General features: G+C 38.2%; 1 protein-coding gene across 1 annotated transcript in view; it reads right to left on the minus strand.

Moving 5' to 3' along the window:
- SPIDR (scaffold protein involved in DNA repair) overlaps positions 1-16,743 on the minus strand; it is a gene marked incomplete at both ends in the record, with an annotated part of 537,674 nt that overhangs the window by 386,975 nt on the left and 133,956 nt on the right. Inside the window, one exon of the mRNA XM_084230569.1 lies at positions 12,160-12,410. Within this exon, the coding sequence (XP_084086695.1) occupies positions 12,160-12,410 (251 nt within the window). The remainder of the gene's footprint in view (positions 1-12,159; positions 12,411-16,743) is intronic.

The raw sequence follows: 16,743 nt of genomic DNA on the forward strand, positions 1-16,743 counted from the left end.
TCCCACCTGTCCACAGATGGACTGTCTCCCAACCCAGGCATAACCCTCCATTTATACACTCCTTTCACAAAGTCAGACACAGCACCAACAGTTATCCTCTCTCCCTGTTTCAGTACTTTCCCATTACTATACAAAATATGCTGTAATTCCTGCCCATAGGAAAGAAATCTCAAGCTCCACATTCCTTCCAATTAGCAACCAGTTCTGTACACCCCCTTAAAGCAAAACTAACCAAAGAATGGTTTATTCAGGCTGTCTTCAGTTTTTCCCTTCCATTCTTTATTAAGCCCACAGCAATCTGGCTTTGCCTGACTGTTCCACTGAGAAGGCTCCACATTTCTTGCCCTCCACAGTGCAAATTCAACATCATCTGTCACAGTTAGTCATCCTCTCTCCACTTTAAAGATACGTCCTCATTTTCCTTCCAGGACATCACATCTCTTTCAATTTGCCTTTGGATTTCTACACTCCGTAACATCTTCACTCAGGAACTTCCTCTGGGTACCAACCTCTGCAGAGCACACAGGACTCAGGCCTCAGACTGATTCTACTTTTAATCTTCTGCAAATTGATCCAGCTCAGGATTTAAAAATCCACCTGGATGTTGAAGTCTGCAAATTCATATCTAGCACCAAACCTGTGCTGTGAAGTCCAGAGTCATACTCCTATTTAGATATACAATGTCAAGCTGAACATGGTCAAAGTTGTGTGATTTCTATCACCAATGTCTTGTAGCTTCCAGGGTTGAACAATTTCACAAACCTCTTTAAATTTTTTAAATATTTTATTGCTTTTAATGCCACTCTCAATGGAACCACTTTTTTTATTTTTCTGATAACTCAGTGTACAGATTTGCTACTGATTTTTTATGTTAAATTGTTGGATTTTGTTTATTTTTTACATCACTGTTCATTTTTAAACAATACTTGCTTCCCCCCACCCCCTCAGGTGTAGTCTCAATAGAATTTCCTTCACCAACGCACCCATGCACCATCACCACTGTCCTCTATGCTCCTCCCTCAATCCCTCTGACCCCTCTCCCTGTTCCTCCACTGCAGGATGTCTCTGGTTTATAATTGTCTGTTTTTTTTTTTTTGTTGTGTTTTTTACTGTCATTTTTTTTACACTGATGTCTTATTTGTTTCCCCTATATTCCTGCTATAAGTGAAACCATACGGTGTTTTTCTTTTTCCTTCTGACTTATTTCACTGAGCATAATTCCATCTAGCTCCAAAGAGACACCCCACTGATTGGGAAAGAAAATTTGCATTCCAAACAACTGATAATGGACTGATCACAAAGCTAGAATAAGAACTCACATGACTCAACAAAAACAAAGTAAACAATCCAGTCAAGAAATGGGCAGAACTTAAAAGACATTTCTCCAAAGAGGAAATGCAAAGGGCCAACAGACATATGAAAAAATGTTCAACATCCCTTATAATCAGGGAAATGCAAATCAAAACCACACTGAGATACCACCTTACACCAGTAAGAATGGCACATATCAAAAAAAACTAACAACAAGAAATGTTGGCGAGGATGTGGTGAAAAAGGAACTCTCCTACATTGCTGGTGGGAGTGCAAACTGGTCCAACCACTATGGAAAGCTGTCTGGAGGTTCCTCAGTCTACTAATAATGGAGCTACCACATGAACCAGCAATTTCACTTCTAGGGATCTACCCAAAGGACACAAAAACAGTGATTCAAAAGAACACCTGTATACCTATGTTTATTGCAGCACTATTTACAATAGGTAAAACCTGGAAACAACCCAAATACCCAAAAATAGATGACTGGATCAAGAAGATGTGGTATATATACACAACGGAATATTACTCAGCAATCAAAAAAGATAATTTTGTATCCTGCAACTTTATTAACTTAGTTGATCAGGCCTGAAGTATTTTAGGTAGCACAGGATTTCTCACATATAAAATCATGATGAAAGAAATTAAGGATGACACAAATACATAAAAAAAAATACACAAATTGGAATAATAACTAATGTTAAATGTCTATACTACCCAAAGTCATCTATGGTTCAACACTACCCCTTTCAAGATTGCAACAGCATTTTTTACATATGGTGAAAATAATGATCCTACAATTTGTGTGTAACCACAAAGACCTAGAACAGCCAAAGCAATCTTGAGAAAGAACAACAAAATGAGAGGAATTTAACTATATGGTAAAGCTATAATAATCAAAACAATATGGTACTGGTATAAAAATGGATGCATAGACCAATGAAACAGAATTTAGGAAAATACCTCTGTGTGTGTGTGTGTGTGTGTATACATATACATATATATATATGGGAAAACTGGATATTCACATGGAACAGAATAAAACTACATCTCTATCTTATACCACTAACAAAAATTAACTCAAAATGGATTAAAGATTTAAATGCTAAGACCTGAAAAAAATGAAAACCACAAGAAGAAAACACAAGAGGATAGGGAGGAAGAAGGAGGAGGAGAAGGGAGGAAGAAAAGAGTGGGGAGGGGGAAGTAGAAGGAAGGGGAGGAGGAGAAGGACAAGGAGAAGAAGAAGGAGGAAATTCTCCACCAGAGGTGGGAGCTGCCATGAAGATTACCAGCTAGTTAATGGAAAAGTTTAACCACATCTGTCAAGTGGTCTTCCTAAAATATTGTACTGAGCTGAAAGCTACTGTCTCCTTTTTAAAGTCTGCTCAAAGTCCTGATGGGTATCCTATTTGGGCCCAACAGGATAACTTATATTTGCGAAAAGATGAGTACACCCTAGAGGCATAGGTCAAAAAATTTGGTGCTCAGAATGTAGCTCAGAGAATTCAATTCTGAAGGAAATATTTGGCAAGATAATGAGTAAAGAGTTGTGGCAGATTAGGCAGTCAAAAAATTTTGTGACCACTGAGTTTTAGAGATTCTTACATTAGAGTTGACCCTTATCTTCAGACCAATGCTGCCATTGCCAGTGAGTTCTAGATTTTTGTAGCCAAGCAGAGCTGAGTAGCCGTACAGAAATAAAAGAAATTGGATATATTTAGTGTTGCCCCTAGCAGTATTAGTGTTTTTATGAAAGCAAAATCTAAACCAAAGAGAGAATGGTCTATGTAGTAGTAACCCTGCTCAGAATGCAAACCCTGCTGTATTAACTGGAGCTAGTGACAAAGTCAAAGGAGGAAAATGAGCATACATGGCCTTTTAAGGCAACATTTACAAAGACCCTCTTATCCTTTGGCAAAAGCTCCTTTAGATTGTGATATGTTCCAAATTAAGAATCTAGAGATATGGAAGATTTAATTACAAAGCCTTGAACATGGACTATTCCAAACCCCAGTGGGTAACCCCCAGTGAGCTTTGATTTGAATACTATTTGAAAACTTAATATTTTGGGACCATGCTTTTGGTCTTTTCCTTGAGTCTTTGTTAGTCAAGGCTCTAACATGTTTTTCTTTACCTATCATTCAGTTTCATGTTAAAAACACAACGAACCCTAGAGTATTTCAAGAATAGTTTTACTTGGTTAGTAGTAATGTGTAATTATTTATTGAGAATAGTTTTGTGCTGAGGACTGTGTTAGATGTAAAAATTAGTGTATTAATTCCTCTTTGATGCGTTGCTTTTGTTATTGGAGTAAATAGAACTTTTTTTTGAGCCTTTAAAAAAATACAGAGAAAAAATAAATTCCAGGGCCTCCCTGGTAGTGCAAGGGGTTAAGACGCAACCTATGAAGCCATCCGCAGCCACTGTAGCATGAGTTCAGATGCCCAGCCAGGGAGCAACCCATATGGCTCAGCAGACCTCTCCTGATTCGCCCGCTGCTCCCCTCAGCAGTGTATTTCAGTACATCTGCCTGTTCTGTTTCCCACTCTCTTTCTGGTGAACCCTCTCATCCACCGACACCTCCGGCCTGTACCCCAGTTCTTATATGCATAAATAAATCTTTAAAAATAAATAAATAAATTCCAGATATAACATATAAACAAGGAAAACCTGACGCATTATTGGTAGGAATATAAATTGATGCAGCCACTAAGAAAACAGTATGGAGATTTCTCAAAAAATTAAAAAATAAAACTAACATATGTTCTAGCATTTCCACTAGATATATTTTCATATCTTGGCTTGTATAAATAATGATGTGAACATGAGGTACACACATCTCTTTGCCCAAAGAAAGTCAAAAGTTACAAATTTCAAGTCACAAGATAAATAAGTACTAAGGATATAATGTACAATATGACTAGTTAACATTGCTATATAATATAATTGAAAGTTACTAATAAAGTAGATCCTAAAAGTCCTCATCATAATAAAAAAGAATTTCTTCTTTTTTTTTTTGGTATCTATATGAGTTAATGTTATTAACTAAACATACAAGGATTATCATTTTGAATTATATGTAAGTCATTATACACTACACCTTAAATTTACATAATACTGTTTATTAGTTATAGTTTCATAAAATTAAAGGAAAAAAAGAGCATGTATGAAAAAGCATTATTACTATAAGGCTACAGAACAAATTTCTGCATTTGAAAAATGATAGGGCTGATATAATATGACTGATAGAACTATTAACACAAAATATAAACTTTTATACATTCCACACAAATACATCTACGTACATACATAAAAATTCAAATGCAAACAGAAAAGTTGGTGGAAAAACCACCACTTTTTGTGGGAAAAACACAAAACACACCAGTTTTGTTTGAAAATATGGAATCAAGCAGTAAGTAAAACTCACTCCAGTGTACAAACTGTGCAAAGAAATTGTACCATCACTTCAGAATACATAAAGTAAAATACTAATAACAATTCTCCACCCCCTCCAAAAAAAAACCCTCACCATTTTACCACCAAGTAAAACCAAACAAAATCATCTGACTTCTTACAAAATTCTCTTGCCTCACCCCAGGAAATACAGCTCCATCAGCTCAGCTACTCAATATCTCATCTTCTCAGGGGTTTACCTGAGTCCCTATTTAAAATTCAAATGTCCTCTCCTTTGTCTAGAACATTCTCTATCCCTGTATCTGCTTTATTTCCGGAAAGTCTATCAACTTTTGATATCCCCTGTAGATGTTTACTTCTAGGCTCCTCATAAGCCTTCCCTCCAAAACAAGCAGGGCTTTAGTTGTCTTTGTTAGTTGCTCTATCTCCGGGACAAAAAGCAGTGCTCTTCACTTACTAGGACCTGAACAGAGTTAGGAACCTAACTTTATGTAATTGTATGGTGTTGACTTCAATATCAAAGACATTCAAATCCCTTTAATTGGTTTCCCTTCCTGTTCTCTCCAGAGAATATTAAAAGTCACCATCCTTCTTTTTTGAAGCTGTATCTACTTCATTCTGGGTATAAGGACTTATGTTTTATTTTGTGGAAGAAAGAAAAAATGTATATATGGTGACTAGGCATGAATTGACTCACCATGCTGCATCCATGCCCAATAGACCCAGTCATATTCTTACACTCTACTTTCTAGTCCTTTGCTGTAAGATGGGGCTCTCCTCCCTAGCGATCTCTTCCCCACATCCATTTCTGGATAATGACAAAGCTTTGACTTTGTCTTCACTGTACACTCCCCATTATTTCCTGTATCTGTCTTACTTTTTTTCTCTGAAGTATATTTAGACACTGGATCCTTTCCAAGCCAGAAACAACTCTCCCTACCGCAAATTCCCTGAATCCTAGCTCCCAGCAGAGGACTCACAGCACTTGTTCCACTCACTCCTGAGGATCCTTTGTTCACTAGGCCATGGTCCCCTGGTATTCTCCCCTACACTAACACTACCATTGGGGTCCTTATTGTTCACTATACTTGGCGCTTATCTTGATGTGAATACCATAAACAGATCCGGAACCTATGCCCTTCGTTGTCACACTTACTCTTTTTACTTCTAGTCATTTTTCTTGAAACTCTCTACTATGTTTGGTTTTGTGGCACTGTTTCCCATAATCTCTCCTCATTTTCAATGGGTTTATATTTTCATTGTTTTGCTCTAATTTGAACAATTACACAAGGTTGTTATATATCCTCTACATGGCACACCCAGACTGCTTCATGTGTCCTGCCAGGCTCTCCATAGCCAGGCCCCGGTGAGTCTCCATAGGCACACTCTCTATATACTATAAATTATTTGAAAACGGTAACAATCATTTATGTATCTTAATTGTCAAGATAGCACCTGGAACATTAACGCTCAATAAAATTTGGTAGACTCTAACAATCAATCTCCATTAAGGAAAGCAGTCACCTAAATTGGTTATTATTGTCACAGTGAATGCTCAACAAGTTTATAAATCATCTCCAGAACTTAGAACTTCCATTTGATTACTGGAATTATAACTGATTTTATCAATTTTCCCTCCCAAGTCAATAAACATTTTTAAATAAACATTTTAGGTATTTGGGTATTTATTTATTTTTTTATAATAAATTTTATTTTTATATTCCCCATACAATTTCAACCCCCCCAATTTTGACCCCAATCCCTCCCCTCCCTCCACTCACGCCCCCCCAAAAGTGTCTCTGGTTCATAGATTTTTGTTGATTTTGATTTTCACTTTTTATAATTATTCATTTTCCTGGTCCCTTATTTAAGTTTTCTAGATTCATGCTATGAGTGAGACCATCCGGTATTTTTCTTTTTCTTTTTGGCTTATTTCGCTGAGCATGATCCCTTCCAGTGCCATCCATGTTGCTGAAAATGGCATGTGTTTATCTTTTTTGAATGCTGAGTAATATTCCATGGTATATACGTACCACATCTTCTTGATCCAGTCATCTATTTTTGGGCATTTGGGCTGTTTCCAAAGCTTAGCTATTGTAAATAGTGCTGCTATAAACATAGGGGTGCAGGTGTTCTTTGGAATTGATGTTTCTGTGTCCTTTGGGTAAAGACCTAGGAGTGGAATTGCTGGATCATATGGAAGCTCTATGTTTAGTAGGTCCAGAAATCTCCACACAGCTCTCCATAGTGGTTGGACCAGTTTGCACTCCCACCAACAGTGCAGAAGAGTTCCTTTTTCTCCACACCCTCGCCAGCATTTGTTGTTGCCAGTTTTTTTTTATATGTGCCATTCTCACTGGTGTAAGATGGTATCTCATGGTAGTTTTGATTTGCATTTCCCTGATTGCAAGTGATGTTGAACATTTTTTCATATGCCTGTTGGCCATTTGCATTTCCTCTTCAGAGAAGTTTCTTTTTAGCTCTTCTACCATTTTTTGACTGGATTATTTTCTTTGTTGTTGTTGAGTCTCATCAGCTCTTTGCAGATTTTTGTGATCAATCCTTTATCATTAGTGTTGTGTGCAAAAATGTTCTCCCAGTTGGTGGGGTTTCCCTTTGTTTTTGTTATTGTCTCTTTTGCTGTGCAGAAGCTCTTTAATTTGATGTAGTCCCAGCTGTTTATCTTTGCCTTCACTATCACTGCTTTGGGTGATGTGTCTGTAAAGATGTCTTTGATGTGCAAATCACGTAGTGTTTCGCCTATATTTCCTTCTATGTATTTTATGGTTTCAGGTTTTATGTCTAGTTCTTTAATTCATTTTGAGTTGGTTTTTGTGTATGGTGTGAGGCAGCAGTCAAGCTTCATTCTTTTGCATGTAGCGGCCCAGTTTTCCCAGCACCATTTATTGAACAAACTTTCTTTGCTCCAATGCATAGTCTTTGCTCCTTTGTCCAAGATTAGTTGACCATAAATCTGTGGGTTTATTTCTGGATTTTCTATTCGATTCCATTGGTCTGTGTGTCTGTTCTTGTTCCAATACCATGCAGTTTTGATGATTATGGCTTTGTAGTATAGCCTGAAATCTGGGAGTGTGATGCCTCCATTCCCTTCTTTTTTTTTTTCCAGGAGAGCTTTGGCTATTCGGGGTTTTTGATGATTCCATATGAATTTCATCAATAATTGTTCTATTTCTTTGAAGAATAACATTGAAATTTTTATTGGAATAGCATTGAATCGGTATATTGCTTTTGGTAGGATGGCCATTTTAATAATGTTTATTCTTCCAATCCATGAGCAGGGGATGTCTTTCCATTTCTTTGTATCTTCTTCTATTTCTTTTAACAGTGTTTTATAGTTTTCTTTGTAAAGGTACTTTATCTCTTTTGTTAGATTTATTCCCAAATATTTGATTTTTTTTGTTTCGATAATAAAGGGGATGGCTTTTTTCATTTCTTCTTCTTCAGATTTATCGTTAGTGTATAGGAAGGCTTCTGACTTTTGCGTGTTGATTTTGTATCCTGCCACTTTGCTGAACTGATTGATGAGTTCAATTAGTTTTTCTATGGAGTTTTTGGGGTTCTCTATGTATATCATCTGCAAATAGTGATAGTTTGACTTCTTCTTTTCCTATTTGGATTCCTTGGATGTCTTTCTCTTGTCTTATTGCTCCGGCTGGGACTTCCAGTATTATATTGAAAAGCAGTGGTGAGAGTGGACATCCTTGTCTTGTTCCAGATCTTAATGGAAATGCTTTCAGCTTTTCACCATTGAGAATGATACTGGCTGTTGGCTTGTCGTATATGGCCTTTATGATGCTGAGGTACGTTCCTTGTATCCCAAGAATTTCAAGGGCTTTTATCATGAATGGGTGTTGCATTTTGTCGAAAGCTTTCTCGGCATCTACTGATATTATTATATGGTTTTTATATTTCTTTTTGTTGATGTGTTGGATAGCGTTGATAGATTTTCGGATGTTGAACCATCCTTGTGTCCCTGGAATGAATCCTATTTGGTCGTGGTGAATTACCTTATGGATACACTGTTGGATTCTGATAGCTAAAATTTTATTGAGGATTTTTGCATCAGTGTTCATTAGGGAGATTGGCCTATAGTTTTCTTTTTTTGTGTTGTCCTTGTTCGGTTTTGGTATTAGTGTAATGTTGGCTTCATGGAACGTGTTAGGTATTATACCTTCCTTCTCAATTTTTTGGAAGAGTTTGTGAAGGATAGGCACCTATTCGTCTCTGAATGTTTGGTAGAATTTTTTGTAAATCCATCAGGTCCCGGGCTTTTGTTTTTGGGGAGTTTTTTGATTACCATTTCAATTTCGCTAATTGTAATTGGTCTGTTTAGGTGTTCTATTTCTTCTTTATCTAGCTTTGGGTGATTGTAGAGTTGTAGGAATTTGTCCATCTCCTCTAGATTGTTGAACTTGTTTCCATATAACTGTTCATAGTAGTTATGAATTATTCTTTTGATTTCTGCTGTGTCCGTTGTGATTTCTCCTCTTTCATTTATTATCCTATTTATTTGTGCATTCTCCCTTTTTGCCCTTGTGAGCCTGGCTAGGGGGTTATCTATTTTATTTTTTTTTTCGAAGAACCAGCTCTTGGTTTCATTGATCTTTTGGATTGTTCTTTCAGTTTCAATTTCATTTATTTCTGCTTTGGTTTTTATTATTTCTTTTCTTCTACTGGTTTTGGGGTTTTTTTGTTGTTCTTTTTTTAGATCTTTGAGCTTCGAGATTGGGTTGTTTCTTTGAGTTCTTTCTTGTTTCTTGATGTGAGCATCTATTGCTATATATTTTCCTCTTATTACAGCTTTTGCTGCATCCCATAAATTTAGGAAATCGGTGTCCTCCTTGTCATTCAATTCAAAGAATTTTTTCAATTTCTTCTTTTATCTCCTCATTAGTCCAGTGGACATCCAGTAGTGTGGGTTTCAATCTCCACGAGGTAGGAGAGTACCTTGCCTTTTTTTTATGGTTTATTTCTAGTTTGATGCCTTCATGGTCAGAAAAGATGGTTGGTATGATTTCAATCTTGGTGTATCTCTTGATGTTTGTCTTGTGCCCCAGTATATGATCGATCCTGGAGAATGATCCATGTGCGCTTGAGAAAAATGTATACTCAGATTTTTTTGGGTTTAGTGTTCTATATATGTCTGTTAAGCCCAAGCACTCCAGATCCTTATTTAGAGCTTTAGTGTCTTTACTTATTTTTTTGTCTTGTTGATCTATCCATTGTTGATAGTGGTGTGTTGAAGTCTCCCACTATGTATGTGTTTTCTCTGATGTCTGTTTTCAGAGATGCCAATAGTTGTCTGATATATTTTGGTGCTCCTTCGTTGGGTGAATATATGTTAATGAGTGTTATTTCTTCTTGAAGTATTGTCCCCTTGATCATAATGTAATGACCACTGGGGTCTCTTTTAATCTTTTTAAGTTTGAAATCTGTTTTATCTGATATGAGTAGAGCTGTTCCTGCCTTCTTTTTTGGTCCATTTGCTTGTAGAATTGTTTTCCATCCTTTAACTTTGAGTCTATTTTTATCTTTTGCAGCTAAATGTGTTTCCTGGAGACAGCAAAAGGTTGGGTTTTGTTTCTTAATCCAGCCTGCAACTCTGTGTCTTTTTATTGAAGAGTTTAGTCCATTTACATTTAGAGTTAGTATTGATATGTTAGCATCTGTATTTGCCATTGTGTTTGTCTTTCCTTTGATTTTATTTATTTATTCTTTTCATAACTTTCTTTGGCCTTCTTTTGTTGCTATTCGTCCCTCTGAGGTTCTGGCTTTAGGACTCCTTGTAGTATTTTTTGGAGTGGGGGTTTAGTCGTAATAAAATTCCAGAGTTTCTGTTTGTCTGGGAAGGTCCTTATTCTTTCTTCAAAGAGGAAGGAGAGCTTTGCGGGATAGAGTATTCTTGGTTGGCATCTATTTTCTTGGAGTCTGTTGACTATGTCCCTCCACTCTCTCCTTGCCCGTAGTGTTTCTTCAGAGAAGTCTGATGTCAGTCTGATTGCTTTTCCTTTGAATGTTATCTGTTTCTTCCCTCTTGTTAGTTTCATTATTTTTTCTTTGTCTTGGATTCTTGGGAGCTTTACTATTATGTGTCTTGCTGTATTTTTCCTTTTGTCATGGAAGTTTGGTGTTCTTCTTGCTTCTTGTGTATCAATTTTCAGCTCCTTCTTCACATTTGGGAAGTTCTCTTTATTATATCCATGAATATTTTCTCTGTTCCTACATCTCTCTCCTCTCCTTCTGGGATTCCTATAACTCTTATATTTCCTTTCCTCATGGAGTCAGATAGTTCCCGAAGTCTTTCTTCGGTCTTTTTCCTTCGTACTTCTCCTTCCTTTTCTTTTTTAGTTCTTTTTATTTCTGTGTCTTCAAGAGTACTTATTCGTTCTTCCATTTCATCTATTCTGCTTTCATTGCTTTTCCCAGAGTTCTTTAGCGTCTCCATTAATTCTTTGATCTCCTGCATTTCTTTTACTTCCCTCTTTAGGGACTCAATTTCATTCTTCTGGTCATTAATTATTTTCCCCTTATCATTGTTTTCCTTTATGACTTCTGTCAGTTTTTTAATCACAGCAATTTTAAATTCTCTATCTGGAAGGCTCAGAAGTTCTTCCAAGTTACTGTCGTTACAATCTGGTAGATGGTTTTCTTTTTGCGGTGTGCTATTTTGCTGAGGAGTTGCTGGGTTGCATGTGGTTTTTCTACTCCCTACTGCCTGTTTTCTAATTTGCCGTATTCCTTGTGACACTGTGTTGCTGGTACTGGCCGGCATCGTGGGCTACCTTCCCAGCTCACCACTGGCTCCTCTGGGGAACTTCTGCTGGGTTCACAAGTCTCCAGCAAAGAAAGGTCCCTGCTCTGTCTCCTCGGTGAGCCTTCTGCTGGGTTCACACAGTCTCCAGCAAGAAAGGTCCCTGCTGCAAAATGCCGGTGCAGGGGACGCGCTCCCCTGCACGCCAGGTCTGCCCCAGTGGTGGGTGCTGCTCCCCTCTGGGCTGGAACTGCAGGCTAGAAGGCGCCCGGCATGGGCAAGCCTCCCAGCTTACCTCTGTCTCCTCGGTGAGCCTTCTGCTGGGTTCACACAGTCTCCAGCAAAGAAAGGTCCCTGCTGCAAAATGCCGGTGCGGGGACGCGCTCCCCTGCATGCCCGGTCTGCCCCAGCGGTGGGTGCTGCTCCCCCCTGGGCTGGAACTGCAGGCTAGAAGGCGCCCGGCATGGGCAAGCCTCCCAGCTTACCTGTCTCCTCGGTGAGCCTTCTGCTGGGTTCACACAGTCTCCAGCAAGAAACGTCCCTGCTGCAAAATGCCGGTGCAGGGACGCGCTCCCCTGCACGCCCGGTCTGCTATTTGGGTATTTAAAGAAAAATAAAAACTAAAAAAGATGGAAAGAATTTAGACAGATGTAATTTACCTTAAAAGTTTCCTCTTTTTTGCTGAATTTTCTGGAGTCCTGTGAAATTTTGTCTGTTTCTGGGGTGTACACAAAGTGGACTCTGTAGGGTTCACTCTTGGATTTATCAGTCTTTCCATAACCTGTCTTCTATCTGATCCAAAATCCATATGATATTTGTGAGAGGATTCTGAATCAGTGAAAAAGACATTCTTTGAGCCATCTTCTCTTTCACTATCTGAAGAATACTCCAAAATTTCTGTAGACCTTGTCTGAAAAAAAAGGAATGCAGTTAAATTTGGAGAGCTCTTTATTCAAGTTCACATTAACATGTGGATATTATTTATTGCCTGATAATTATATTCACTGAAATAAGTTTATAAAGATAGTATCTGTAGTTAAAACTTAATTTTGACACAAAATCCAAAAGTAATCAAGCTGAACACCCAATAAAAAATGATTAAACCAACTATAACCCAGATATTATCTCATAGTATCCAGTACAAAACCCAGTACAAATGTTTCAATCTTCCTTCAGTAAATTAAAAGAAGTGTGCCATATATATATGTCTTCAATATTGAATAACACCAACTTGAATGATTGCTGATAGCCACTATAACCTAACACCTATTGCCAAAAAAGTATTCTTATTAATTTTGAAATTTAATGGGAGATAAATAATATTCACTACATGTTATAAACCAAATATGAAGAAAATTATCTCACTTCATTTACCAAAGAAGACTCTAAGGATAAAGGATAGACTTGACTTCAGCACAAATTCCACATAATATTTTCTAGAGGCTAATTTGAAACTGCTAATATTAATAGGGGAATACTTAAGAATATAAACCACTTTATCTTTTTCCTAACATTTACTAAAATGTTTCTCCTGATCAAATTTCTTAAGTACTAAAAAAGAGTTTTTGTGTGAAAACTGTATTGCAAAACACAAATTATATCACCTATCTAATCCTGGTGAGGAAAATCAAAACATTTTTTTCTATGGTGTTTTCTGTCTTTGCCTAGACAAAGACAAAAATTTAAGTGTGATAGGCATTATATTTTCCAACTAATTGGTTTTGCAGGTTAGTCCCATGTTGTTCTCTTGTCAGCAACAATTTATCTTTCAACATTCTAATTTCTCAGTGTATTTGTAGCCCTTCTTAAATCAATACTTTTGCTAAATTGTACATTTAGCTGAATGGATATCTGTAGCTGGCTAATTCATAGTGTAGACATAGGGTCCCTGATGAGGGGCCCTGTCTTTGATAGATTAACAGGGACTGTGTCCTGGAACTACAGCAGGCACTTGGTTGAAGATAGAAGAGTAAACAAGTTGTAGGGTAAGGTAAAAAATCAGGCTTTTCTGCCCTCCCGCCATCAGGATAGATGAGGGAACCCTGTGATCCTGAATGCATGCCTGATGGCGGGCACCTGAAGTGGGTACACCTGCGCTAAGACTGTGCGTTTTAAGGGCGGCGCCAGGGAGACGCCAGTAGAAGCAGCAGAAACCGAAAGAGAAGCCGAAAGAGAAGAAGCCCGAAGCAGAAGCAGAGAACGCCAGAGAGCCCAGATAGAGTGAGGATTTGCTGGGGGCTGGGAGGACTGCCAGCCTCCTGGCCCCCCAGCACCCCTGCCTGCCATATGCTTGGTGAACCCCAATAAAAGACCTGCAAAAAACCACTGAGGACTCTGACTCCTCCTTCACCCGGTCTGCATGGGATCAGAAAACCTGCACTGTGTCCTGTTCCTGCCCTTACACAAGTATATGAGGTTTATGGCTTATGGGCACAGAAGTGTGTATACACTTTTTATGTGTATAGACTAGCAAAGAGTTTTCACTATTTGCTAATCTTCATATGATAAAAGTTTACCAAATTTAGCCTTTTCTCAGGGTTTTATAATTAAATCCTTTTTAAGAACTTAATCCATTCCAACATCTCATAAAAAAAATTGTTTGGCAGTCAATTGTCACTATGCCCATTAAAAATTAAAAAAATGAAAAATCTTCTTAAATGAAGAACTTAGTTCTACTATCCTTTTCACAGGGTCCATTACATGTCTAAATAACTGCAGGCAGCTGTTAACCAATTAATAAGCATTGGAATCACGTTTCCCTTTACGTAGCATCTGAATAAAATGCCACAAGATGGACCAGAGTAGTTTATTTTGAAAATGCAGTTAGACATTAAAAACTTTAGCTCAGGGCCTCCCCTGGTGGCACAGCGGTTGAACGCTGGGCTGCAAGGCTGCCAGCAACCTCTGCAACGCCGGTTCATTCCCTGGCCGCCGGCAAGGGTCCCACAAAAACAAAAAACAAAAAACAAACAAACAAAAAAACAAAAAACAACACTTTAGCACATTACATGAGAATTCCAAATTTAATTTCTTTTTTGTTGTTGTTGTTACGTGTTTTCTTTAATATCCTTTATTTAATATCCATTAATATTCTTTAATTTCACACAGAAATCCTAGAGGCCAGATTTCTCAGCCGCAGCTCTGTTGCCATCTTGGACTGAATACTGTGGTGGGGGCTTTCCTATGCATTCCAAGTTTCTTCAGCAGCACCCCTGGCCTCTACCAACTGGATGACGGCAGTACCACTTCACCAGCCATGACCATCAAAAGTAACTCCAGATATTGCTAACTGTCCCCTGAGGGGCAAAACCACCTTCAGTTAAGAACCACTGTTGTGGGAAAATGTCAATAATCAACCATACTGCAGCCTGTGCTTGGCTACTCACATACAGAAGGGAAAGGGACACAGGTCTTTTGGAGGGTGGCGAGGTCAGTGGGAAATTGTTATAAAGCAATGTGGTAGTAGTACTGCATGCAAAGTGTTACTCAGGCTCCATGGAGAACATAGGAAGATGAACAAAGCCATGTGGAGCACAGACAGAAGGGAAAAAGGAAAGCACTGAATCACTATCTGCGATTTAATGCTGAATACTAAATATGAGTTACTTAAGCAAAGAGAAGTATATTCTGGCAACAAGGCACAGGAAGAACAGAATATGAGGTCAGAGTAAACAGCATACACAGAAAATCTTATAAGAGCATCAGAAGATAAGGCTGTAGAAGGACCTTACATGCAGGACATATGTTTTATTCTGAGGCTGGGGGAAGCCAGAAACAGACAGCACCCAGACCTGAGGCTGGGAAAGTAGATAGCTATCAGACTCTTCCATAATTAAACCAAGATAAAGAGAATATGAGAGGTAGTGGGGGTAGAGAGGGCGTTATAATTGAAAAAAATGGGGGAAAAGATATACAAAACTTGAGAATTCTCAGATGTTAGAAATGAAAGTGAAGATAGAGTCAAAGAATACCCCTAGCAACTGGTTTCAGCAATAAGTAAAGAGAGATACATTTATCAATAAAAGGAACTAGGAAAGTACATCTGGAGAGAGGTAGTCACTGACAACTAAATTTGTTTTTGATATATTAATATGATGGCTATGGAATAGTTAAGAAAAACTAATAGACAATAGCCTGATGGGTCTGGAGTTTTAAGAAATGAAGTGGGATGTAGATACAACTTCAGGAATCCTAAGAAAATGAAACAGTGTGTTGGGGAGTATCTGTGGAAATTATGCAAAATTAAGAAATAAATGTCCAATGGAAAACATTGGGAATATCATCAATATTTACACTGTATTCAGGTGACAAGAGAGAAAGGTTTTAGATTTGAGAAAAGACATTGTAAAGATATAAGAAATGCATGAGATTTTAGAAATAGCATGCTTTGAAGAAAAAAAAAATATTGACAAATGGTAAAGCAACTCTGGAAGGGAGTTTTGTGGTTTCTTACAAAGCTAAACATACTCTTACCATTCAATCCAGCCATCACATTCCTTGGTATTTTTCCAAAGTAGTTGCGCACATACATGCACTGGTATATGTGCCTGGGATGAAGATGGGGAAGGGGGAATCAAAAATAGGTCAGAGGAGACTGCAGATTTATAAGATGAAGTTTACATTTTTTACCTTTATATTGTAGGAGCAGATTAATGAGAAATAATGGTTGTACAGTTTAGGAACAAGAAAGACTTGGTTTTGATCACAGTTCAGCTGTTTTTTGTGACTTGGACAAGTTACTTCACTAATTCTCCTATTCCTCAGTCTAATCATCTAAAAATGGAAAAATTCAAGCCTCCCCGATGGCGAAGCGGTTGAGCGCTGGGTTGCAAAGCTGCCCGCAGCCTCTGCAGCGCCGGTTCTATCCCCAGCCCCCCAGGTGAGGGTCCCACATGGCATGCAGACCTCTCCTGCCACCCTCTGCTCCCCTCAAGAGTGTATTTCATCAGTCTGTTTGTTCTGCTCTCTGTTCTGGCTCTGGTGAATTCTGTCACCTTCCCGCGCTTCTGACTGTACCCAGTGCATGTATAAATAAATCTAAAAAAAGGATTTAAAAATAAACAAAAATGGAAAAATTCTAAAAATATTACAAGAGTTAAAGATAATTAGTATGGGAAGGCTCCCGGAGGAGCCAGAGGTGAGCTGGGAAGTTCGCCCATGCCAAGCCCCTTGGCCAGCAGTCCCAGCCCAGAGTGGGAGCCGGCACCCATGGCCAGGGCCTACCAGGCACGCTGAAGAGTGCA

Source organism: Talpa europaea, assembly GCF_964194135.1.
Source record: "Talpa europaea genome assembly, chromosome: 3".
NCBI lineage: Eukaryota > Metazoa > Chordata > Mammalia > Eulipotyphla > Talpidae > Talpa > Talpa europaea.